At 40.9% G+C, this 26,569-nt stretch overlaps 1 protein-coding gene across 1 annotated transcript in view; it reads left to right on the forward strand.

Annotated features, from left to right (window-relative positions):
* The first annotated feature begins 7,824 nt into the window (after positions 1-7,824).
* Positions 7,825-26,569, forward strand: part of bcl2l11 (BCL2 like 11) — a 29,340-nt gene continuing 10,595 nt past the window's right edge. The window contains exons 1-3 of the mRNA XM_030747524.1: positions 7,825-8,027; positions 10,441-10,832; positions 18,725-18,846. Coding sequence (XP_030603384.1) covers positions 8,014-8,027; positions 10,441-10,832; positions 18,725-18,846 — 528 coding nt within the window. The 5' untranslated portion in view covers positions 7,825-8,013. The remainder of the gene's footprint in view (positions 8,028-10,440; positions 10,833-18,724; positions 18,847-26,569) is intronic.

A 26,569-nucleotide genomic window follows, 5' to 3' on the forward strand; every position in this document is an offset into this window, starting at 1 on the left:
TTGTATTTCAGCAGTTATTCGACAGGTGTGTTCCTAAAATGGAGTTCTGTAGGCCCCCCGATGTGTTCTTGTAGCGAGAAGGGGGGGAGAGATAAAACTTGGCTAAGTGGGGTGGTACTAGTGATGATATCTTAGCAGATGTTTTAACAAAAAGGTTCATCACTTGTGATATCTGTCTGAACTGTCATAAACCTTGAGGTACCCCTGTGATGTGTAGCCTTAAGCATGTGACATAAGAGTGGGTGGAGTGTGGGCAAAAAGATGATCAGGGGAGGATTAGATTTCAAAGGGTGACGACTTATATGCAAATTAATTAAGGACAAAGGAGATGGAGAAAATTCCCGCAGGGAAGGTATAATTGTCCTGTTGAATGCGGTTCAGGGCTCTTCTTCTTCTTCTTCTTCTTTGTTTGCTCTATCCGCTGACTTTCCTCTACTAACTGTAAGGCTACACTCCCGGAAGGTGCTTATTTGCTTTCTTGTTCTGTATAACATTTTGTGAGAAATAAATCCTTGAAACGAATCCTGCTCATTTCCAGTGGGGTTTTAATTGTGAAAAATTCCAGCTGGAGTCGGGGCCACCTTGGCAGAAAAAAGGTAAAAGATGAAACCAAACCACAACCGACATTTCACATGTTCTGGCAAAGTTTTTACACCTCATGTCATTTCTGACACAACCCCTAACAACAACAAAAATATAGATATTAGCATACATTTACTGGGAGCCATCGATGTAAGAAATGTAATTTTAAATATGCTCTGTATCTATATAGTTAGCTCAGCTTGCCTTATAACCAGTTATAAGCAGGAAGGTTTCAGTACCTCCTTCAGTGTTTCGTAAAACATGCAGATGAAAGTTCTTTTTAATGCACTGTGGACTCCATCCTACTACTAAATGTCTCCTTATTTAAGCATTATTCTACCCATAACCAAGATGTTCTATTGTTTACCACACTTACTTGTTTCTTGTGGCTCTTTTATATTCTTTATCATCATTGCAGCTCTGTTCAGTGTGATGATGACAGTACAGTATCACCTGCACTGTCATCATCACACTGAACAGAGCTGCAAGCTTCCTGATCAACACAAGAAAGCAGAATTTTAGAGCAATTCACACACATTTTCCCACACTCGGAGCAAGTGATTAGCATTGATTACATGCAAATGGTATTGATTGTCTCACTCTTGTCTGTCTATATTGATTTGTGTGTGTTTGTGCATACATGAGTGTGACTTTTCCCTTAGTCCCCTATCCCTGCAGCTGTCAGAGGTATGTAGATTGGACCTTGCTTGTTGTTTCTGGGCAGCTGATGCTGTAACAAAACTCTTCCACTTTCCGACAGACCTCATCCTCGCCTCTATATCCACACTGCAGAGCAGGCACTGGCAACAAGATGGAGGACTTGTTTGAATGCAGTAGCATGTGTGTATGTGAAATATCTGCTTGTTTACAGTCTGTGCCTTAGCTGAAGCAGGAAAACAATACAAATGTAAAGTCGCTTGTTAGATTAAAGTGTCAAAGAAAACTGCTTGTTTGTAGCCAGAGACCCAGCTCTCATCATCAATAATAATCCTTCACATGAAATTCAGGTCACTTTGAGAGAGAAATTGATATTTTCTCACTGCACAAATTTGCGGTCTGTGAAAATAACAGCCGTACTAGAAGCTTTCTGGTCAAGCCTGAGAAAATGACTGAATATGAGACTGGACAATTTTTACAGGAAAGAGTTTTGATTTTTATGGATCTTTCAACATTTTACTGACTTGAATTTAATCAGCTGACAAACTGTGAGACCAAAACGTGTTTGAATTGTCCTATTATGTGTCTGCATTTTCTGACACCAGAATCAGACACATGGACCTCCTATAGTGCAGATACAAACTGTGAAAGACACACACAGCAGAGATTTCTGTGTTGTGCCACATCTCCAATTAACTTAGTTTTCTTGGATGGGGGGTAAGTCTTAAGGAATATAATTATGGCAATAACAAGGTCTTCACAATGATTCATAATAGCAGTCCTATCTCATGTGTACTTTCACGCCAGCAGTCATATGTGTAGGTGTCAGTTTCATCCAAATTGTGAACGTCTCAATTTCAAATGCAAAACGTGTGACAGTTAAAAGGAAATTTTACAAAGTAGTTTCAGTTTATGAATTTAATGAAGAAGTGTGTTTTGGGGGGGTTGGGTGCACAAGGGCAGGTGTTAGTTTTGCAGATCATTCAGTAATTAAAAAAAAAAAGACATCAGACATATCCTACTGTGCAAAAGTCTCCAGCCATCCCTCATTTCTTTATATTTTGCTTCCGGTGAGGCAGATTTTCAAAACCTCATTCTACGAGAGTAAAAGTTTTGATTTGAACATTGTTGCAAAAACACAATTTGTTCCCATTTTTTTTAGTCAAATCTAGTCAAATGCTAAATACAACACAGTTTGACAGGCATAACAGTGTTTTTGCACCAACAAGGTGATTCCCAAAGAGCTCTTAACTGAAAACTTGGCATATCTCAGCATGATGTGCACCGTTTCTTTAAAACTATTAGAGGAAACTGGACAAGTGAAAGACAAAAGGAGTGGTAGACCTAAAAGAAAAACTGTCTGCAGCAGATGGATAGCATCTGAAAGTTGTGTCCTTATCCAGCAAAGACCTGACACAGGACCTGAGAGTTAATCTATCTACTGTTCACCAACGCTTCATTAGAAATGATCTCAGTAAAAATATGAAGCCATTGTTTAGGAAGGGAAACAGGGAGAAAGGCTGAGGTATGCCATATGACACAAGAACTGGACTGAAAATCAGTGACAACTAATCTTATGGAGTGATGAATACAAATTTAAATGTTTTGGTTTAAACTGTCAGTGTGTATGAAGGAAGTGAGTGTGTCCCATTTTCCTAGCAAAATATAAAGAAATCAGTTGTGGCTTCATACTTTTGCACAGCACTGTAATTTTGTACATGAATCTTGAATCTTTACTGTGTCATTGCACTTTACTAACTTTTATAAAACATGGGTGAACAAACTTTTACCTGCACCTTTGAAAAGATTCAAAAACGAGGCAAAATATTCTACCATTTATTTATAATTTTGTTAGCAGTTTTTAACACCATAAACAGCAATATACAAATGCATCAACTGCAGTGACCAAAGGGAAACCACAAAATGTCCAGCAATAGGCTTAAATCTAATATAGAGTATGTATACACTGATCAGGCATAACATTATGACCAATGAGTGCACAACACTGATAACACTGGTCAACAAAAAAAAAACTGCTACCTGAGGAAAAACAACTGATTTTTACTAATTTGGGTATGCTGATTCCAAATATGCAAACGTAATTTTTCTAGCATGTCAGGATCTTGAGTTACATAACAATGCCTATAAATGCCAATTGCCAAACTTGAAGTCAATGATTTTATTAGAAAAGTACACCATGAACATACAACTGGTGAAAAAAAGACACAGATGGGGTGCCAGGATAGCTCAGGGCGTGAGCAGGCAACCATGTATGCCGCTTGGCTGTGCAGGTTCAAGTTCTCCTCTCCGCTTTCCTGTCTGTCTCCACCGGGAAAGTATCAAATAAAGCAAAAAAAAAGAAAAGACACAGATACCAAAATCAGTCATATGAGAAATCTCAAATGAATACAGTCCACAATTAGTTTTCCTAAACAGTTCAAAAGTGTGACTTGTGCTTCACAGAAGTTTCGCGCTGTAAAAACCAGCAGTAGTCACCCATCATGTTTGCATTATAGCGCCCCTGGTCTCCATTTCAGAGATATCTTGATGGAACCTTTCACCCCCCCCCCCCCTCCCCATACACAAACACGCACACACACACACAGAATACACATCACTCACAGATGTAGGATGGAGAGGCCACGTGGAGAGCTGCACCACCACTTGCCTCTCCGTTTTAATTGCACTTTAGTCATTATAACTCACAACACATACACACTTACAACCTGATACACATAGGACCTTTGGGGCAGGCATGTTACTCAGAGGTTGATGAGGTGGGGCCGCTGAGGTGGCCCCATTTGGATCCTCGTCATTGTCTGTCCCCAAATTTTATTTACACTTTAGACATGGAGGGTTTTGGGGGGACAGTGTGGGCGGATGCTGACGACCAACAGTTGGTGCTTGTGGCACAACTGTCCCCTCAATTTTAACTGCACCCTATACACCTCATTCACTCACAAACATTAACACATACACTTACAAGTTGGGGAGGAGGAGGGGTGGATGGGTCATCTCACACCCCGATTTCTTGCACCTCGCCCAGGGTAGGGGTCGGGTGGTTCCTTGGGGACCGGGCTGGTGGCGTCCTGGGGTCACTGTTGGCCCTGGGGTGGTTTCCACTTGCCCCGTCTTCAGAGGGTGGGTAGCTATGGATGAATGTGTGTCTTTGTGTATTTGTCACCGTCTCCGTGAGTATGGGTGGGTGAGTGAATGTGTATGTATGGCATATCTGTGTGTGGGTAAGTATGTATGGGCATGTATGAGTATCTGTGCATAAATGTGTACACGGGTGTGTGGGTGTGTTTGTATATATGGCTGGACCTGGGTCTGGGCCTGGTGCCTTGCCTCCTGGCCGCTCCTTGCTGGTTACCTCCTCCCCCCTGCCCCCCTGGGGTGGGGGTGCCTTGGGGCTCCTGGGTGGGGCTGGATGTTCTGGCGTGGGTGCTGGCCTGCCCTCCTTGGGGGTGCGGTGCGGGGCTGCGTTGGCTTCTTCGGCGTGGGGGGGGGCTCTGTGGAGGGTCGGGCGGTCCTTGGGTGCCGTGGGCGCTGGGGCCCTGCCGCCGGCCAGTGCAGGGGGCTGGCCGCTGGGGGGGGGGCTGGCTTCTCATCGCCTTGGGTTCCCTGGAGCCCTTGCTCCTCGACTGGGGGGGCTCCGCCTGAGACCACCCTCTCCCGTCTGCTGGGGTGGGTGTGCGGTTGTCTTTGGACTGAGTGGCCGAGGGTCTTCCTGGCTCTTGGTGGGCTGCTGGTGGCCTGGGTTTCCGGGGGCTTTCCATACCTGCCTCTAGCTTCTGATGGGTGGAGCTGCAGCGTTTTGCCCTCATTGGTAAGTACGTTCCATGACACAGACACAAACATGACACAGACACAAACACCCACTCAATCACAACTCAACAAAATTGTTGGTGTACGTAACATGCTTTGTTAGTTTTGTTTTTCACACACAAATTTATTTTTGCAAGTATTGATAGTATTTTTTAATGTTAAAGTGATGAACTATTTGATTAATTTACTCGTGCTCTTTCCCCCCCCTTTTTTTTTCTTCTTTCTATTCTCCTTTTTTTTGCTCTCTTTCTCTCTCCCTTTTTCTTTTCTTCATTTTCCTTTTCTTCAGCCTGTCAGCTCTGGCTGTTACATTGTATGTTAAAAATAACTCAGATAAATAAAATAAAGGGTTAAAACATCAACAAGAAGAGCCTATTGAGAACCTATAGAGCTCATCTTGAAATAGCAAATATGTTTGGCACAACAACGCATTCAGATCACAGTTCTGCTTGCAAGATCTACCAGACATGACAGGCTTTAAAAAAAAAAAAAAGTTTTCCTAAACAGTTCAAAAGTGTGACTTGTGCTTCATGGAAGTTTCGCGCTGTAAAAACCAGCAGTAGTCACCCATCATGTTTGCATTATAGCGCCCCTGGTCTCCATTTCAGAGATATCTTGATGGAACCTTTCACCATGTTCTTTGCTGACATCACCCAGATTGGGTGGAAAGAAGTCAAGATGAGAGCGAAGGAAGTGAATCTTACATGACATTCTGCAACCCATGCGTTTGAATGACATGAGCATTTTGTCAACTGGTTCTTCATAGTTTGCGGTTTTGTGGTTGCCCAAGAAATTCGGTACCACCTGAATAAATGATTCCCATGCTCTTAGTTCAAGGAGTCTGAGCTTAGATGGAAAGTCTTTGTCTCTAATAAGCTCATGGACTTGGGGTCCATCAAAGATCCCAGCTTTAAGCTTGGCATGACTTTGGACTGCCCCAGAAACACTATTCCATCACTTGATGTAGCACTAAAACTTTGTTTTTATCTATTGACAGATCAAAGCAGTCACTATAAGAAATTGCAAATATCTGGCATTGTTGATCCTCAATAATTGTTGCTAAATTCTGTTCAATTTCAAAATTAGAAAATCTTAGTACACTCTACATTTGCATGAGAGGCGCCAGTACAGTAATACATTAGCTAAATATTGACATGTGCATAACTCAAGAACCTGATGTGCTAGAGAAATTCTGACTATAGATTTGGAATCAGCATACCTAAAATGCCTTATATCAGATATTTTTCTCCTGGTAGCAAAATCATTGTTGACCAGTGTTATCTCTTCATCGTGGCACCTGTTAGTGGGTGGGATATATTAGGGACCCAGTAACTTGATGTGTTAGAAGCAGGAAAAATAGGCAAGCATAAGGATTTAAGCGAGTTTGACAAGGGCCAAATTGTGATGGCTAGATGACTGAGTCAGAGCATCTCCAAAACTGCAGCTCTTGTGGGGTGTTCCCAGTCAGCAGTGGTCAGTACCTATCAAAAGTGTTTCCAGGAAGGAACAGTGATGAACCAGCAACAAGGTCATGGGCAGCCAAGGCTCACTGATGTACTTGGGGAGCCAAAGCTGGCCTGTGTGGTCCGATCCAACAGATGAGCTATTGAAACTCAAATTGCTAAAAAATTAATGCTGGTTCTGATAGAAAGTTCTCAGAATACACAGTGCATTGCAGTTTACTGAGTATGACCCATCCACCGCTGAAAGCGCCAACAATGGGCACATGAGCATCAGAACTGGACCACGGAGCAACGGAAGAAAGTGGCCTTTTACATCACATTGACAGCCAGGTTTGTGTGCATCGCTTATGTGGAGAACACCTGGCACCAGGATGTGCTATTGGGAGAAGGCAAGCCGGGTGAGGCAGTGTGATGCCTTGGGCAATGTCTCCTGGGAAACCTTGGGTCCTGCCATCTATGTGGATGTTACTTTGACACGTACCACCATTGTTGCAGGCTGTATTAAAGGATCTGTTGCTAACATCATGGTGCCAGATACCACAGCACACCTTCAGGGGTCTAGTGGAATCCCTGCCTTGATGGGTCAGGGTTGTTGGGGCAGCAAAAGGGGGACCAACACAATATTAGGCAGGTGGTCATAATGTTATCCCTGATTGGTGTAAATGTAGTCATCACATGGCCCCTGACAGTTTTCAGTCATTGTTCCAGCTTGCATGCAGCACATACTTAAAATTTGGCAATAACTAATGTGCAGTATGTAGTGAAAACAAAGTTATAAGCACAGAAATTAGCAGACACACAGTTAATGTGAGACAAAGTGGCACTCACTTTGTCTCACACAAAGGCAGTTTTGATGTAATACAACTTCTGTAATTTTTCTGTAACAAAATTTCAGTAATGTTCAGTAATGTTAGAATAGAATAGATTTACACTCCTGCTCAGTGCCATGGAATAGAAAGTCACAGTTTCTAAAAATATAAAATAAAACTTCTAAGAATATACAGAAAATAAAGTTTAAAAAATATAAAAATATATCAATTATAGAAAATAAAATAAATAGGTAAGTATATACATATAAAAAAAACTTTGAAAAAACTTACTGCAAATGTGACTGTAACTTTTAATTTTTGGTAACCGTGTAAGGTCTCTGGCAATGCTCTACTTGACAGAGAGAGGGGGGTGTAGTGCTGGCATAAATGTTCTAGTAGGTCCTCCCAGTGGGCGGACTTGTGGAAGAGAGAGAGTACATAGACAGTTTGCTTTACTGACACCGAGAGAGAGAAAGGGAGAGGAAGCAAACAAAGGGCTGAGTTTGTTTACACGCTATTTGATCTGAACGGTTCACTTTTTTTGCCTTATATTTTCTTGTTTTGTTTAGACTTAGACTTATTACTCTATTACGTTGGGCGACCTTTGTCAAGATTGCCAAAAAAAAAAAAAAAAAAAAAAAGAAGAAGAAGCATACTTTTGGAGTCACGCTTCGATGTATCTTTCCAGGTGAGTTTGGAGACAGGCTCCAAAGGTGTGTGTGTGTGTGTGTTTGTGTGCGTATATGTATGTGTGTGTTACTTAAAAAAATATTTACAAACGTGCTGTTTAGATATTTCAGACGGTTGATCAGCTGTCACATTGCAAACAGACACATATAAGTAGATTTTTGAAAAATCTGGAAATTATTAGAGTTAAAATGTAATTATTAATGTTATTGTGAAATGTCACTGTAATCACCAGAAAGATTTTTTGTTGAAAACGTGTCTTAAACAACGGCGCTCTTTCCATACACGTGTATTAAATAGTTACTAAAGCAATTACTAAAGTGAGTGTTTAAAATGACCGTTCCCTGTTTCATGGGGCTTTCTCATTTCAGATTAATACGGATTTGGTTCTGAGTTTTTGCAGCGACCCTCTGACTCCGCCGGTATATTTGGCGACGCGGCGCGCTGGCTTTACTTCAGCTTATTAACCTCTTAACTGTATAGACGGGTGAACGTTTCACCACTGATTACGCTGACTGTAAAGGAGATGGAGAGGTGAATGCCGGTGTCCCCAGGGATGCAGGAGAAAAACTGCGTTGTATATGCTCGATAGAGTGACGGCAGCTTCTTTCAAGAAACAAACACAGTTTTCTAAGAAGCGTGAGGACTCGCGCGACAATTTTGCATTTTCACTCTTCAAAAGAGCTAATTTTTGTTTATCTTTGCCTTGTTATTACTGAGGTCAAAGAGTTCATCCGGGTTTTTACTTACCAGTTTATGTCAGGCGATGACGCTGGCGTGAGAGATTTATATCCATTCCAACTAGCTGTCCCGTATCTTTTCTCTTGTTAACTCTTGTGATAATGGGCAATTACGGACACTAATGGATAGGTTTGGCATGTTAGTCTCTGACACTGGGCAATGTGCCTGTAGGAGGCGCACGACACCACTTGGTTTTGCAGAAGAAAGAAGCAGCTGAGTGCGTAATACAGTGTGCACACAGCTGCTCAACTATTTTAATGTTTTTGTCTTCAAAGTTAAGTAAAACCTAATGTGTTAACTGAGAAGCCACTTTCTTCTATCCGGTGACACTGTCTGCCGTCACCTACGAAGACTCGAAAAAACGCCACTCTGTGTGTTCGTAAAGTGACGGCGCAGACGTGTTACCGAGGGAATTTTGTTATATCTTCAGTCCCGTGGCACCGACTACAACGGTTTGTTAGTGCTGTCATACCGGCTTTGTTGATTTTGTTTGCTTCCCACCGTCTTGTTTTCCTCCTTGGCGAGGCAGCCGCCTGAAGTGTCGTTGTTGTTTTCTGTGCGCAGACCATCAGTCCTCCTGCGGTGCTCGGATCGGCACTGAAACCCACAAGGAAAGTTAAAATTTTCATATGGCTGAAGTACAGCCGTCGCGCCCGGTTCACATTGTTGTCGCTGCTCCTCTGTTCGCAAAAGCAACGTTATGAGCGTTCCCTTGAAAGATGTGCAACCGTGCGAATACCGGTACATGAAAAACGTCTGTTTAAAATTTTAGGTCATTTTGACACACGCGTTATAGCTTTACAGGTCATTACAGCGGGGAATTCGTGCGCCGAGGAAGCTGCTGTTTATTCTGGACAAACAGGAAGCGCTGCAACAAAACATCATTTTCATTATTTTGTTTTGCTAGAATGTCACATTGAAAGTCTGAGGCTCAGTTATCCAATCTGAGACTCGCAAGTGTCTAAGATCTTTGTTATCGCAGCGCAAATCGCATTACATAAACTGCCTGCAAAATAAGTGCTTGAGTGACATTGATCGGACAAATTCCTCTCTTAATTGTTAATAAGGAAAACATCTAAGAAACTAAAGATTGCTTAGAGTTTACTTATTCAAAAATGTGTATTTGCAGACTGATTCCTGACTGTTGCGACGCATTTATTTCTGTCTGTCTGTCTGTGACGCAGCTGAAGTTACTCCGGAGCTTCCTTCATACTTTTCCTATAAGGCAAACAGAGTTGTGCCGCAATCAGCAAATTTATTTTCAAACAATAGAGGCGCGCCGGGTAGCCAGTTGGACAGGAAACCTGGGCTACAGCGCAGGAACACGCTCAGCGCGCAGCCAAATATTACTGAACTCCCTGTGTTTGGCTTTCGGCTACACCGAGAAATAAGCATCAGTACGGTAACGTTTTATAAAAGCCAGTTATTGTTGGCACGTTACGTTGCTATTTGGCAAAAAAAGCGCGTCTTTGCGCCTGTGTAAACGTAATCCGATTTAAATGACTAATCCCACAGTTCTAATGGAGAATTTGGAAACAAAGTCACGTCCTGTCAGCAGTGCGCTACAACACGTGCGGCCGAAACGCCAGACGCAGCAAAAAGAGGAGGCTGTTGAGTGTTTGGGCAGAGAGATGACCAGCCAAACTGACGGTGCCGCTCTGTTCATTCAACAGACCACCAAAACCGTCCGATGGCCCGACCGCAGTAACGGCATCAGAGGACAGCGGGGGAGATCCACCACCCGTGTGTGCCACTGGAGCGCAAACATCCCGTTTGAACCGCGAGTCAACTGGAGGAGGAGAACCGGATTCGCCTTCCTGGGCCAGAACCCCGACGAGCTTTGCGGCTTATCAGAGCAGAACAATATTTCGCTTCCCTCGCCGTTCCTCCAGTGGATATTTTTCCATGGAGTGCGACTCGATGCCGAGCTCCCCGCTCTCCCCGAAGCCAATGATGGCTGACAAAGCGATACAGACCCCAAGCCTCTCAAGCCAGGTGCTAACGCACGCCCTGCAGCGCATGGGTGAAGTACGCGACGAAGGACCGGAGACGAACCAACAACAGGGTGAGCACAGACAGTTCATTTATAACTGCTCCATTATTGTGAGTGTACGCACGTGGAAGAGCTTGAAGTGCCTTTTTATAAAACCATTTCACAAGTAATGGTGTGACAAACTGAGATGCTGGAGCTCTATTTGGAAAAGAAAGGTTGCTAAACTTACCACAATACCGCAATAGTTTTCAACTTTTTTCATGCGCACAATAAAGTTTAATAGGGTCACAATAAAGAATGCAAATGAAAGTGTACGAATTTGTCTAAATACCTGAAGCACATGCTAATACTCCCCATATGTGGGTGAAATTTTGACCTGACTCAGTCAATACAGGCTGCTCTGGATGTCAAACCTGGCTGTCACTGCTGTGTGGGTGTGCAGCTCAATATGAAACTAGATAGGAGCTCAGAAGTAGCTCCATCACGTTTCCTCTAGCAAAGATTCGGGGCTTTGGGTGGCTGACGATGTTGAGTGTTAACAATGATAGTAAAAAGATGAACAAAAACATACTCAGGATGTTTTCCTATCTAGTTTCGTACTTAATATGTTTTTGCTCTCCCCCTTTTCTCACTCCACAGCTTACTCATGAGGGAGGGTAGTTTTTCCACTAATCTGATGAGCTATGCTTGCTATTCTCTCATGAGTAAGGCTGTTGCATTTTTGTTTTTGAGATTTTGATTTATTGACTGCTAACCCGCTACTCTGTTGGCCCTTAAGGAGAAATCCAACAAATCCAGGTAGAAACATGCTTATATAAAACACACTAATGACTCCTCCGTGCTGCTAAATCCAATTCTGCTGCTTCCCTGTTTTCATTCCACTGTAGTAGTACTTTGTTTCCTGATGAGTAATGCCTATTGCCTTTGAGTGTGTTAAAGCTTACTAAACCCCACACGATACATTTGAATAACACTCCCAGGCCTCATTTAACAGGAAACTATTGACTTGTTTATACAAAGGGTTCATGTTGGTTATAACATTGTGGGCAGATGATTTTCTATTGCAAAAAACAGCTGCTATGTTAACAACTTGTATTCACATTAGTTTTAATCATACTTCAAAGTCTTAATCCCACCCTTACCCTCTAAGTGTTTTTCATTCTCATCTCCACATTGGTGGTCTGGTGGAGACAAGCACATAATGATGCAATGAGTGATGTATCACATACTATGAGAATGAGTCGGGCATCTGTTAGGCATTGTTAGTCCTGATATTGGGTTGTTTTAGAATTTGTCCTGACTCATGGCTAAACTAACAGGGCCATGCCCAAGAATGTGTGTATTTGTGTACTATGACACACAATGTAGGAACCTGTCAGTGAACCTGAAGAAAGAAAGTTCTGCCTCGCCTAATGGTTTTCAAGTTTATATTCTTGGCAGTATTTTTATTAGTTAAGCTTAAAATGCTATGAAAGACTCATCAACCAGTATTTCAAAAAAAGGTAAATACATCTGTACTCTTAAAGACGCTGACTACTCAAACTAAGCATTATTTAGCGTTTACCAAATGTCGCTTGGTAAACTTGCAGGTGAAATGCATGTGTGAAACCCAAACACTGAGCACTGGCTAAGAATTATTTTTGGTAATGGAATCTTTCTGGTTTCAGTGTGTAGTCCAAAAAGTACTGGACAGTCACTGTCCAGTACTTTTTGGACTACACACTGAAACCAGAAAGTACTGGACAGTCACATTTAAGTGGGCTTTGTTTGCATGCATAAAAGATGGTTTGAAAAGTGAAGCCAGCATAGAAATGCCTTAAACCTGCATTCTTTTGAACGGCCAGCAGGGGCGCCACTCCCCTGGTCAGCAAAAGACTTCTAGTTGTACAGTATAAAAGCTTATGTGGGAAACTGACCCTCAGTTTTCTTGCTCTTTAACCTCAGTAAAGACTTTCCTAATGAGTTACGGGAATTGCCAAAATCATTTTGGAAATTGTGGTCAATATCAAAATCAAAAAGAAGGACCATCCTGGGTATTCTCATTGGTTAGTGATATATTAATCACAAGTATGAATGACAGCGAGCATGTGGTGTCCCCAGTTTCACAGTCAGATCCATCCATTGCTCGTTGCATCTGGTTTGAAAACACCAAGAGGTTGAGAATGAAAATGTTCCGTTCTAGGATTCATAACAGGACTCCACTAACCAGTGTGAGACATCTTGGTGACAGTCAGTCTTTTAGACAGTCTATGGTTGCATGCTGCTAAAAAAAATATGTGTATGAACAGCAATAGCGAATGCAGTATATTTTATATGTATTCATTGTTGTATTGTAAACAGTGACTGGCACAGGAAGTCTTTTCATTGATACACAATATCCATTATTTGGATGCCAGAAGCCACTGGCTGTTCCCCCAGAGACTATGTCATCTGATAATTTGGGATGCTGAAAAAGCTGACAATCGAACCACTTTAGTTCAAAGTGGAATCTAACATGCTTTTTTTTTTTTTAACCATTGAGGAGGTGACATTATCTATGCGTAAAATAAACATTAATGTAAATCATCAGTTTTATCAGTAACACATGCACATAATCTTTTTGTGCCACCGTTGAACATAAATATGCAAATAGGAAACACCAAACTGCAGCCTTATCTGCTTTCACTGGAATCAGATTTTTCCACATGGGCACTAATGATTCAGGAGGGCATCTCAAAAACAGTCCAATGAATCAAACTGCAGGTTTGAAAACCACTTTCCCAGTGAAGCTGAACTCCACTCCACAAAGTTAGCTTTGGAACACCGTGTTATTATGAGAGTATGACAGATGGTTTAAAAAAAAAAAAAAAAGTGGGATCATGTAACTGCAGCAGAACTTCACGTTTCTGCAAATTCTGCCAATTTTTCTTCCTTATTAAATACTTTGTAATACCATTAGCCAGAGTGGAATTTGTACCAAGTACCAAGACGGAGATGAGGACCAGGCTGTAGATATTTGTTAGCTTGCCACTTCTCAGATGACTCTTTTCATAGTTTAGCCTCCACCAACAGTGGTGGTGATTCGGCCTCAGGTCATTCCAGGGTGTGAAATACTGCTGTTCCTCAGATGCTGCTATTCTCATACAAAAAATGCCTTGGCTGCAGTAGTATTGTGTTCAGAGAGATAATGGTTCACTGCAAAGCTGCAAAGTCTACGTTAGGATGTTGGAGGGGTGCTGGTGGCATTTAGGAGCTTTGTGTTTTGTGCTTTGTTACCCTGCCCCCGGAGGCAGAAAAAGGTTTTGGTTTTGGTATGTTTTCCTCTTTGTTTGTTAACAGTATTACAGCAAAACTACCAGTCCGATCCATACCTAATTTGCATGAAAGATATCGAGTGACCCCAACACCACTGGATTAAAGTTTTACCGTAATCGGGTCAAGGTCGGAGGTCAAGTTTTTCTGAAAATCTTGTGAACACAATAACTTGGGAACTGTGTGACCTAGCATGTTCAAATTCACAGAATAGATCCATGTACTATAAAGCTCAGACAAGTTTGAATATCGGCGACCTTGACCTCAAGGTAAAGGTCAAAGGTCAAGTTTTCTGAAAATCTTGTTAATAACCTGTGATAACCCTTGTGATAATCCTTGAATTCAGGTGTTTTTAATCTCATTGCCACAGGTGCATAAATTGAAGCACCTAGCCATGCAGTCTTTCTTTACAAACACTTGTGAAAGAATGGGTTGTTCTAAAGAGCTCGCTGAATTTGTGCATCGATGTCATTGTTACAACAAGTCAGTTTGTGAAATTTCTTCCATCCTAGATACTCCACAATTAACTGTAAGTGGTATTATTGCAAAGTGAAAGCATTAGGAACCACAGCAACTCAGCCACAAAGTGGCAGACCACGTAAAGCTACAAACCGGGGTCACCAAAGGCAGAGGTACATGGTGTGTAAAAGTCACCTTCACCAATAACTGCAGTTAGTAACTGCAGAGTTCCAAACCTCCTCTGATATTAACATCAGCAGAAAAACTGTGTGCTGGGAGCTTCATGGCTTGGCTTTCTATGGCGAGCAGCTCCTGTAGGTGTAATGTGTAGGTGACCCAGTACTTTTGTCCATATAGTATATCTGACAAGTGTAGATTGATGGCCACATTTCTGTTAGCATCATACGTGGTCCTCTGGCTTCAGTGAAGTGACACACTATCTGTATCTGTGAGATGCCAGCAGCTTTTACAAAGCAGCAGTATGTGATGCTCTCAGAATGCCAGTAGGCTGATACTGAAAATTGGTGTACTTTCCCTTTTAAGGAGTTAACAAATCAAATGAGGTGTAGGCACTGAAGTATTAAAAATGTTAATTGCCTGTTACTTAGGAGGTTCAGTTGATGCTAGAAGACAAGAAAATAATTTATCAAAAGAGTGTAAAATGAAATTGAACTGATTTAATTGACAATTGAAAAAAAACAAAAAAAAAACAAAAGCAGACAAAATTTTAACTGATACAAAACAGGAAGTGTAAGCAATGAGCTTAGATTATATCGTGGCATAAACTATTTCCAAATGTTAAGATTAAAATGTTATGCCATTATTGTTTCATAAACATTGTATCTCATTACAAAACATCCATCTGTCATCCTTGTATACAGATGCTCATATTTCATTTTTCTCACATTAGGGTTAAAGTATTTTTATTGGTTTTCACAGCCTGGATCCTGTTTTTATTTTTGCTGTTTATTTTGATCTAAACAAAGAAGAAAGAAGTGCCACCTTCAGCAAAACTGGTCTAAAATAGTGCTGCAGTGGGCTTGTTTACATCAGCGCAACTTGCAAACAGAAGACTCACACTTTTAGCTGTGATGCTGTTGGCTAAAGTTGCCTATCCTGTTGCTTGGTAACAAGCAAAACTTCACCATGAGGATAAAAATTGGCAAAAAAACAAACAAAAACAAAAAAATAACAGCTAACAGAGTAAATGCCCTCACAGTGCTAGAGCAGTGGAAGTAAAATAAATCTACTGTGGAATAATGCTGTTCAAATTGTGTGGTTACATTTAAGTTCAACCCTCTCTGTTTACATCTCAGCTTTAATCCCTCTGTGTTTCTGAACGTAGTTTTATTTTTCAAATAACAAAGTAATCTCCTGAGGCTGAAATAAAACTTCCGAAAGCCTCAGCATATTCTTCGCTTTGTATGTATGGCTATTCTTTTTTTTATAATAGCAGTGATTTGCTCCACTGATTGCCTTGTGACTCTTTATTCTCTTTCACTGTATTCAGACAGACAACATAGCAGACAAAACAGACCAGTCCATGTGTGTGTGTGTGTGTGTGTGTGTGTGTGTGCGTGTGGTTACATGTTGTTTATTAAGTAAGCAACTCAAAATAGGGCTCAGCATGTGTGTTTAGTAGCCAAAATAGGCTTGCAGATCTTTTGTAAGATGCAGACAGAAAACTTTTGCATCTCAGTCAGTCCACTACATTTGTGAGACAGGACGGAGAGGAGATAAACACACACAGACTTATGCAATACGTTATACATTGTCCCCGACACACACACACAAAAAGTCTCTGTTATCAAGATTACTAGCTTGTTTGTGTGGTAGATAGAGTGCAGGGGCTTAAGGAGGATCTGTTTATCTTGTTGTTGCTGCTCAAGAGCGCAGCACTTCCTCCTCCAGCAGCAGGAAGATCACACTCGCAGCGCAATCAGGTTTCTTCAGCTTCAGAGTGAAACAGATGCCTCTTGTGAATTTTTTTTTTTTTTTTTTGTCTTTATACACAAAGTCTAATTATAATTCAACCTTAGGGATGGCTGGAACAAAGATAGATTTTGCCTGAGGCTTTGATCTACCAAATAAACTTTAGACAGAAACTCAAGTTACTAAGCTGCACAAAGCCGACATACTGCCTGCTTGAGGAATTCATTATTTATTCTAATTAGAGCAGGACTCTCCTGACCTCATATGTGACCATTTTCTCTGAGTTTTTTCCCTTTAATTGGATGCCCTTTAGCATTAGCAAACCGTGGATTATGAGCTAGTTGACGGCAGGTTGCCGTACATCTACTTAAAACTGCTTGCACACACTGAATAATATGACCATGTAATATATGTTTAATCATAATTTGGTTTACTGTCATTGTTTTCAAAAGAACATCCTGTTGAAGAAATAGTCCACATGCATGTTACAGTATTTAACTCACTGTGTGTAGTGTCACTTAAAAGTATCCTGGCTGTCAGTGCAGAAATCTTTGAAAGCATGAGCTGAGTGAGAAGAAGCTAACAGTTTAACACTAACAAGTAATGTATACAAGACTGGTTCAGATGAACTTCTGTTTTGTGTTTTTAATTTTATTATTGGGTGACTTGAGCATTCAAATGGCATCAACTACCTGTATCCGTTTATACTTTCTAAACTTGAATAAATCAGTCAGGTTCACTGATTAATTAGCATTTATCACACTTTCAAACGTTGTAACAAAGCACCATGCCCATATCTCCATTAAAATCCCTCTTGCTGATGCTGCAGTCAGCAGCTTGATGGATTGATTGCTGTATTGGTCTTGTCAATATCAGAGGATGTGAGAAATATTAAGTCTGGGTTTCATAATGGCGTGCGTGAGTCATAAGCGGAGATCGGTAAGAGGTCAGAGCCTTTGATAATCATACTGTAGTTCAGACTGAAAATATAACAGATTAACCACGAAAACACACATTCATGCGTATTGACACAAACGTGCACTCACACATTTGCTCACCCTGGTTGGTCAGCTAGCAGCTATAATGCTGTGAAGCACTCAGTTGAAATGCACTAAATATATCCGCTAATCTTCTGTTAAACAAATCTGTTTGTCGTTCACCTATTTTGTCTCACCTTGTAGGATTAGCACCCTGATTTACATCTCCTCTGGGGTTTTCATTACGTCTCTGTGAGCATGCATCTTTTATAACATCAAATAAAATGAACTGGGTCAAAACCAAAGGAGTCTCTGCGTTGATGCTGTGAACCACTCACGCTCTGAATCACACTGATTGTTTTTCTTCTTGTTTTTCTTCTTCAAAATGGGAGTTTATTGGTGTTTTGATAAAAGCAGCCGTGTATTGGTAGGAAAGCAAGATGTCCACAGAGAGGTGAAGGTTTGAGTTACAGTGCTGCGTGCTTTTCTGTCTCGCCTGTTAACATTTTGCCTTAAGGTTCAAAATCAAAGAATGAATCGAGCTCACAGGAGCTTTGAGTGGCTGTGGTGAATTTGGTGTGACCACAGGCCGAGCTGTGGGCCTGGAGATGCCATGTGGTCCGAAAAGGTCTTTATTTTCTTTCAGGGCAGCCTAATGTCAGCATAAGTCAGGATGAAAGAGCAGCCATCTTGAAACACTGTACACAGCTATGCAAATACATGCACTCAGTTTCTGTGTTCTTCTGTGGTTTCTCTTAATCTTACAAGTCATATTTCAAATGTCTTGGTGCTGAGGTTTTACAGTGTTTTCAAGTCTAAACCCCCAACCACAAATAAAGCTGCAAATCGTTTTTGGTTAGGCTTCGCTTATATGGAGTGTAAATGTTCCAATCACTTCCATGGCCACAGGTGTATAAAACCAAGCACCTAGACATGCAGATTGCTTCTACAAACATTTGTGAAAGAATTGTTTGCTTCCAGCAGCTCAGTGAATTCCAGCGTGGTACTGTGATGGGATGCCACTTATGCAAAGCCATCCCAGAAGATTTGAAGATGTTATAGCTGCTTAAGAATGGGATGTCACCCAAGTTCATATGCATGTGAAGGCAGACAAGAGAATACTTTTGGCTATATAGTGGATTTTGTGTCGGATAAGTTTTAAACATTTGACCTCTCCAGAAATGTAGTGAAAAAACATGTGAGTTAATGTCGTGGCACGCTGGAAGAGACGTACAGGATGTATAGGTGTTGTTTACTTACAAAGTTTACAAAGCTGGCATGTTTTCTTTTTACTTTCTGTTTCAGGTCACTCACCCAGCCCCTCTAGGACGCGGCAGCAAAACGCAGCAGGGGACATGCAAGCAGAGAATTTCGGCCGACGGCTCAGAACAATAGGAGACGAGTATAATCAATTGCTTTTGCAAAGGGTTAGTGATCGCTGACACTGTTTCTGTGTGTGCGTGAGAGAGAGAGACAAGTCATGTGTATTAAAACCAGCCTGCAGCAAGACACATTTTTAATATCTCTTGACCAGAATGCCGAACACCCTACAGCTGTGATAGTGAAGCTGATCAGCTGACAGACAAGACTGTGATTAATTAAAGGATATAAATCACTTTTGCCATTTTTCTGCATGAATCCAAATTTGCAGCTGGATGTTGCTGAAATGAACCACATGTTCAGCAGGGCAGGAAGCAAAACAAACAAAGAAAAAAAAAGAGTAAGACAAAATGTGTTTGTGTGATCTGAGCCTGTTACCAGCTGGTCATTTCCACTCCGCTTTGGTTGAGAAAAATAAAAAAGACTTGTGATCAGAGTCATACACAAATAGACAACGTGAATCTGCAGAAAATCCAGATGCTACAGTAACCGATGCGGTTGAAAAACACACCAAAAAACAGGAAAACAGCCCTAACGATACAAAACCGTAGAGGAGCAGGTGATGGATCTGTTAAGTAAGGGGAAAGCAAGGGGTTTTAGAAGTGGAAAAGAAACAAAAATCGAACTTAGTGGTACAAATTGAGTGTAAGCTTGTTAAGAGGCTCACAGTTGGCTGACGAAGATACTGAAACACATGGATGTGTTTGTATATGCCAAAGGTGAATTCCACAGAGCATTTTCAATTCATTACTATAAATCACATTTGTGATGTTAAGCATTTTCTGCATACTATACTGCTCTAACAAACAATGCATTTTTAAGAAAATTTATATCACCGAGCTTGGTTCTGTAGCTGTGACATGAGATTGTAGTTGAAGCAGTCAGACTGTTGCTCCACTGAGAGCATTCACATTTTAGGGAGTATAAATCCTGTGAATGGTGCAGTTGTGAAGTTGTAATCAGACTTAATTTCCTTTTGGCTTCTTTTCCTTGGCAATATTTCTGCATGTTGCATCATTGCGGTTTTATTTACTCCTCTATCAAAGAGCTGACTGGAGCTTTGGGAAGACAGAGAGGAAGCAAGTAGAAAATATGAGCTAGTTTAAATTCACTTTAATCTCATCACAGCAATGGGTTAAAAAATGAAAGTCAAGAAAAATGCATGACAGGCCTATTATATCTCAGTAAGGAGCTTAAAAGACTCCCTCAGTGTCAAAAGCTTAACAGTTAGAAAGCTACAAGTCTCCATCCGGGCCTTTTGATACACGAGAAATCTGCTTCACCCACTGCTTTTTTTTCTGGGTAAACTAATGAGCAGCAAACAGGAAGAGAGTAAATCTTCTCTGCAACTTTGCTTCTGCATTTTTTTCCCATAACAACAGATATTTCAGGTCTCTAGTGATACTGCACTTACATATTGGAGAGTAAGCCATGTAAACTGCTAATGTAATTAATATATATAATTAATAATTAAAAAATATTTTCCACCACTCATTAATATTTTTCAGCCTTTTAATGTTAAGATGTCTTATCCTGCACACCCCAAGTAAACTTAACCATACAGTTACTCAGCTACAAGATTCATGTTTCTGGAAGTTGTGGCATAATTTTTTCTTTATTCCCACCCATGACCGCTAACATTTTCAAGGAAAATTGGTGTTTCTCACACTGTCTGCCCAGTGAGTAATTTCCATTATTCAGTGTTCATGCTGGAGAGGCAAACAGAGGGAAACTGACTAAACGTGCAAATGAAATGAGTAAAGGCTGTGACTCAGCACCTTGTCACAACTTGGGAAGATGTGTGCATTTTAGTGCCAAAACCTCTGTTATCTCAATTGGAAAGCAAAACGAAAAGTGTGTGGGTACAATGAACAGTGTACATTGAAGAGGCTTCTTAATATAATGGCCACACATTCAAAGATAAATGTTTAAATGACACTGAATAAAAAAAAGTTGAAAACAGGCAGGCCACAGATCTTGTCCACAGCTCTGACACTGATCTCTCAGCATAACCTACCAGGTAACTGGCAGTTGCACTGAAAAGACATAGCAGATAGGACTATTTATCAGGAATTGTTATTTCTATTAAAGAAACAGTCAGTTGAATTAACATTTTAAATTATTGGTGTAAAAGTGGGCTGTAGTTCATGGGACTGATTCTATCTTACTGGCTAACTGTTTCCCACTTTTAGCTTGATCAGTTAATTATGTCATATATTATGTGAATGTATGGATCGTTACGGTTGTTTTGGTGATATTAATATGCTGTATTTGTGGTCAAAGAAAGGGTGTTTTCTAGCTTTGACACACTCATGACTTAGAGAAATGGCATTCACATTGTTTTAGCACTGTATGTGGACTTTGGTTAGAAGTAATCTACATGTAGCCCTTGATATTTAAGGCTAAAGTATAGACACATCGTGGATGGCTTTACAAGTTCAGGATTTGGCTTTGAAAACAAATATGCCACAGCATGCTTGGGGCCACCATTTGGCTGTGTCATCACTAATTCCTCTTCAGAGCTCATGTTATCTGTCCTTAGCTTTGTCATTCACATGCTACAGTTTTTGTTTCATAATATGTGAATCATACATGATACAAAACCTACTTCCTTATCATCAGTAGCCTCCAGCTCCTTTCATTTTAGAGCCATCATTACCTAATAAAATGTTGCCTGGCAGCTAACCTGTAATGTAGGTATTAAAAGGGGGTCTTGATTATTGTATTTTATTCAGAAAGGTGAAGTTCACTGTTTAACTAAGTGAAATGAAAGCCTTCACGAATGACGGCATCTGCCTTGATAAAATATATTGTCAACATGCTGTTTTCACTAAGCTAGACACAGACACATGAAATCAGGAGTTTAACAGATTACAGTATTACAACTCAGTGTACTGACATCAGGGAGTGAATTTAATCCAGTCCATATGTGAACGATCCCACGAGCTGGGATTTAGTACGTGATAAGTGTCATGTGAGGGGAGCCTACTATGGCCCCAGCGGCTTTGAAACAACCTGTGAAACACAAAGAGGCTGGATACATGTGAGAATGAAACGAGTTAAGGCTGTGATTCAACACCTTGTCACTCTATCACACTACTGTGTGTGTGCGTGTGTGTGTGTGTGTGTTAGTGGCAAATTCTCTATGAACTTGGTCACAGAATGATCCAGAAAGTGAGTGCATGTGTGTTTGTTCTTGCTGTAGAACAATGAGGAGAAAAGAGGAACATGGAGACTTGTTCCTTGTTCTCTTGCCAGCTGTTGATGCTGCCGTGGATAAATGTACATGCCTGGTTACACATAAGGTTGACCAGGTTTGCCACTTTATGTGTGATTGCACAGCATTTTTATCTTGTCTTGTCTTTCATCCCACATATTAAGACAACATCTCACATTTTGATTGGCTCTAGTTTCCAAAAACCGGCACTGCAGCACAAACACTCTTCTAATGTCTGGATTTGATCCAAATTCTGTAAAGAAAGCATAGAAGGGTGTCATCATGAGTGAAGTGCTGGCTAATCTTCTTAAGCTGTAACTAATGTTAAAAATTGTATGCCACTGCAAAGCCACAAGTAATGCTCATTTTAGTAGAATGTGATGGTAATGTCAAAGAAAAGGAAATTCAGCTGCAGTAAACAGTGAGAAACTGCCCACAACTCAGTGAAACTGGTGAGAAAAGGTTCTCAGAGAGTTTTTTTTTCCTTTCCATTTTTAACCATAGTTATCTTTCAGTTTTGCACGGAAGAGAGTATGAAAGCAGTCTTACAAGAAACATGTGGCTTATAAAAAGATGGGCCAATCTATGGCTGCATCACTATGAAAACCCAAAGGCAGTCAACGGCCAGAACAGTAGCTGAAATAAGAGTTAACAGCGGTTATAGAGTTGTGGTCAGAACATAGACTACATTGCCAAACGTATTCACTCACCCATCCAAATAATTGAATTCAACATTTTGTCAAGCCAGCAAGTGCAAAGTAGTAGTATCCCCTACTGCTCACTCTAGATCAGTGTTTCTCAAATTGTGGGGCGCACCCCACAAGTGGGGCGCAGGGTCATATCAGGTCAGCACGAAAGACTTGGGAGAAAAGTCATGCAGAACAAATGTTGAACATCACGGCGGAACAAGGAAACGTTAGCACAGCAACTAGCAAAACTCTCCACTGTCACCGTCTGCTGTGTACATAGAGCCGTCATCCCGCTGCTTTGCCACTGAGGAGATGCTCTAGATCAGGGCTCTTCAACTCCAACACAACTGAGTCAAATATAGAAGTCATTAGCAGGACTCTAGAGAACTTGACTGCATACTGAGGAGGTAATTCAGCCATTTGATTCAGGTGCGTTGGATCAGGGACACATCTAAAACCTGCAGGACAGGGGCTCTCAAGGCCTGGAGTTGAAGAGCCCTGCTCTAGATACACGTGATTTCAAAATGTCATAAACAAATTTAATTACATTGTCACCGTAAGTGTACAAAGTGAACACTTGGACACCATGTCACAGATTGAAGTTTTAGATTTAGCATTCTTTTTGGGGGCTTTTTAGCCTTTATTATGACAGGAAAGCTGGGAGGAAGAGCAGGGGGAAGACATGCAGCAGAGTGAGCTAGAGTAAATTTGAACCTAACCTTCTGCAATAGCCTTATGGCATCTGGGTCTTCTGCTCAACCCAGTGAGCTAGAATGGCACCCCAGCTTCAACATTCTTATATAATTCTGAAAGGAAGCTCTTAACAGATACTCCCTTACATCCATCAGTGCTTGATTCTTATCTGAGCGAGTGGCTGTGTCTGGCCTGGATTGAGATATCCTGGTGGTATTGTATCCTTGACCGTGACCTGGAGAGTTGAAAGATCTGAGAGAAACGTGAGGAAGTTTCTGACTACAAGAAAATCTTGAGAAGTCCTCAAGCACTGCCATGAACTTTACACTGTCATCAAGCAGACACGGCAATAAATGATGAATCATATCTGGCTCCAGTACAGCTGGGCTAGACGAGGGTGAACTGAGGTGATTAAAGCATGTGGTTTGGCTGCTTGCAACCTAAAGCCCACACCCTTTGACCTGTTGTTCCTAAAAACAAAGCAGTTCCAACTTCCACTTCCAACCCCCTTTACACAAAAATGTCATACCAACTGTGCACATTTCTTGTAACTGCGTCATTTTAAATACATTTTGGGATCTCTAGTGATCTAAAAGAAACATCTTTTATTTTGTACAGATGTACATGCTCCATAGAGACTGGATTCTACTAATGTTATGGTCCTCTGACTTCTCTTTTAGTGGACCTATATTGCTGAAATGAGTTACACTGCCATAAAATTTGGTACATGGACATTCATTGTTCAGATTATTGCGACATTTGGTAAATTCATGGCTCCAAGATGATATGTTTCTTGATCATCCTCACCTTGGGATTAGGAATCACTGGTCTAAAAGGATCTAGAGGGGTTTAAGGAGTATCTATGAAAAAAGGACCCAGTTAGAGAAGGTGGTGCTTAACAACAATTTTATACTTAATAGTATAATAGTATAACATTCATTATGTTTTTAGCTTCAAAATGAATCACATTATTGCCAGCCCTTATCACATTACTGTTGAATACTTAGCTGCCAGCATATCAATAAGGTTGACAGAAGAGCTTTATGCAACTTCACTGCCTGAAGCCTAAGAGATGCCTGAAGGATAAGAAACAGTCTGCATCACTTCAGACTGCAGAGTGACTCACTTACACACTGCTCTGACACAAACTCTTGGTTTAGCTCACTTTACGGCCTGAGAAATTTGCAAAGCACTTTTTCAAAATACTCTAACATACCATACAAACCATACTGTATTGTGGTGGTTAATTATTTTCCTGGAAAACATATACAGCGGTGTATAATCTTAAATGTAATGAGTAAGCATTTGTTTTTGTTTTGTTTTTTAGTAATCTTCCACTCACTCAGTGGCACTTTTTTTCTTTGTCCTTATTTAAGCCATCCAATCGCTCCCTCTCTCCCTCCCTGTCTTTATCGCTCCCTCTCTCTCTGCTCTCTGTCAAACATTTACACAGTGTGTGCGTGTTTGTTTTCAGACTTCTGTGAACATACCCGAAATGGTGTCCGTGCCCATGTGTGTTTGTGTGTGTGGGGGTGCGACAGCCCAGTGTCCGTGACAGTGTAGATTCATTATGGCTCAAACCTGTGGTTACAGAACTCTCAGGGAGCAAAGCACAAGGTCTAATTATCCTGCCCAAACACACACACACACACACACACACACACACACACACACACACACACACACACACACACACGCATGCATGCACACGCGCATGCACACACACACAATCAGACACAGACACTCACACAAACTCCCAACAAGCACTCGTCTTTCAGTAGGAGGTAAAAGCCTTTGTCCTGAAGACAGAAATAACTCTGAGGAACACTGTGGACCAGTCGGGTGTTGCTGGCTGGCTGCTTGTATTTTTTTTTTTCTGTGTATGTGTGCTTGCGTGTGTGTGTGTGTGTGCATGTGATTGAGTGTGTATGAAAGACAAAGAGCAGGACAGTATTCTTAACCCTTACTTAACTATCTATGTTTGTCTGCAGTACAGTTTCTGTGATTGCATTTCAGGACTAAACACTGTTTGCTGTAGGTTCTGCTTCTTTATGGACTGCAAGCTGAACGATTGTTTTGTTAAATGCATTTTCTGGTTTAAAGAACTTAATCACCATTAAAACAGATTTCTGTCGTCAGCTTCTTCAACGGAAGGAACTTTGATGTCTCTTTCAAAGAAACTAGGACAGGATTCACTATAGAGAGAGAGAGAAGTTATTTCATAATCAGTAACTTTCTTTTCTTTCTGAGAGCTGCAGATATTTGACTGTTCACATATTTGCTTGTAGGTATTCTGTTTTTAATTTCAGGATTCTGATATAAATCTTATTACAAATGCATGAATCTATACTATCTCAGTGTACGTGCATAGCATCCCTCTTACTCATGGCAGTCACCATCGCACTTCAGTTCAGTTCACCTCATTATTGCCAGATTTAGCAGCTTTTCATTGCCATTTGTCAACTCCCCCACCTCCCCCAAGATAACATAAAATCTCTTGGTCGGTGCTAGCGCAGCTTTCTCTCTGTTCCTCGAGTGAGACAGCAGACAGCTGCATTACCCAGATGATCACCCAGTCTGTTACTTTCAGCTTTCTTTCTCACCTTAGGTAAGTATAGCAGCAATCACAGCAAACCAATTGACTTTAACATATGTGTTTAATGCCCTTGTGAATTTATGTCATGGTATAAAAACCTGCTACTGGACAAAGCTTCAAATATTTGCTCCTAAATACCACCAGCTCCCAGTATGTAAAATTAATTTTGGTTAAATACACACAGGAGGAGTTGGTCATTGTTATTTAAGTATATGTAGTGCTTTTTGTAGCCCTTATGGCTAGCCTTATGGATATTACTCCGTGCAACCATGTGAATGTCACTCTGGAGAGATTGCGCAAGATAAATGAGTGGATATTTGGTTGACAGTAAAGATACTTTTTACAGGAAAGAAACTTGCTAATACCTTGTTAGAGTACTTTTGCATTCAGAACTTAAACTGAAGGATTTGGAAAAAATGCAAAAAAGTAGTAAGAGGAGAAGATGACAGTGATGGCATGTGACGAATGAATATTCTCAAAATAAAAAGTGAAGGGTCACGTGCAGAGTGAAGTTGACTGCATACTTTTGCTTTCAGGCTTTTTATAACAGGAACAAATGCCCTTTGAAAAAGATA

Source organism: Archocentrus centrarchus, chromosome 15 (assembly GCF_007364275.1).
Source record: "Archocentrus centrarchus isolate MPI-CPG fArcCen1 chromosome 15, fArcCen1, whole genome shotgun sequence".
Lineage (NCBI taxonomy): Eukaryota > Metazoa > Chordata > Actinopteri > Cichliformes > Cichlidae > Archocentrus > Archocentrus centrarchus.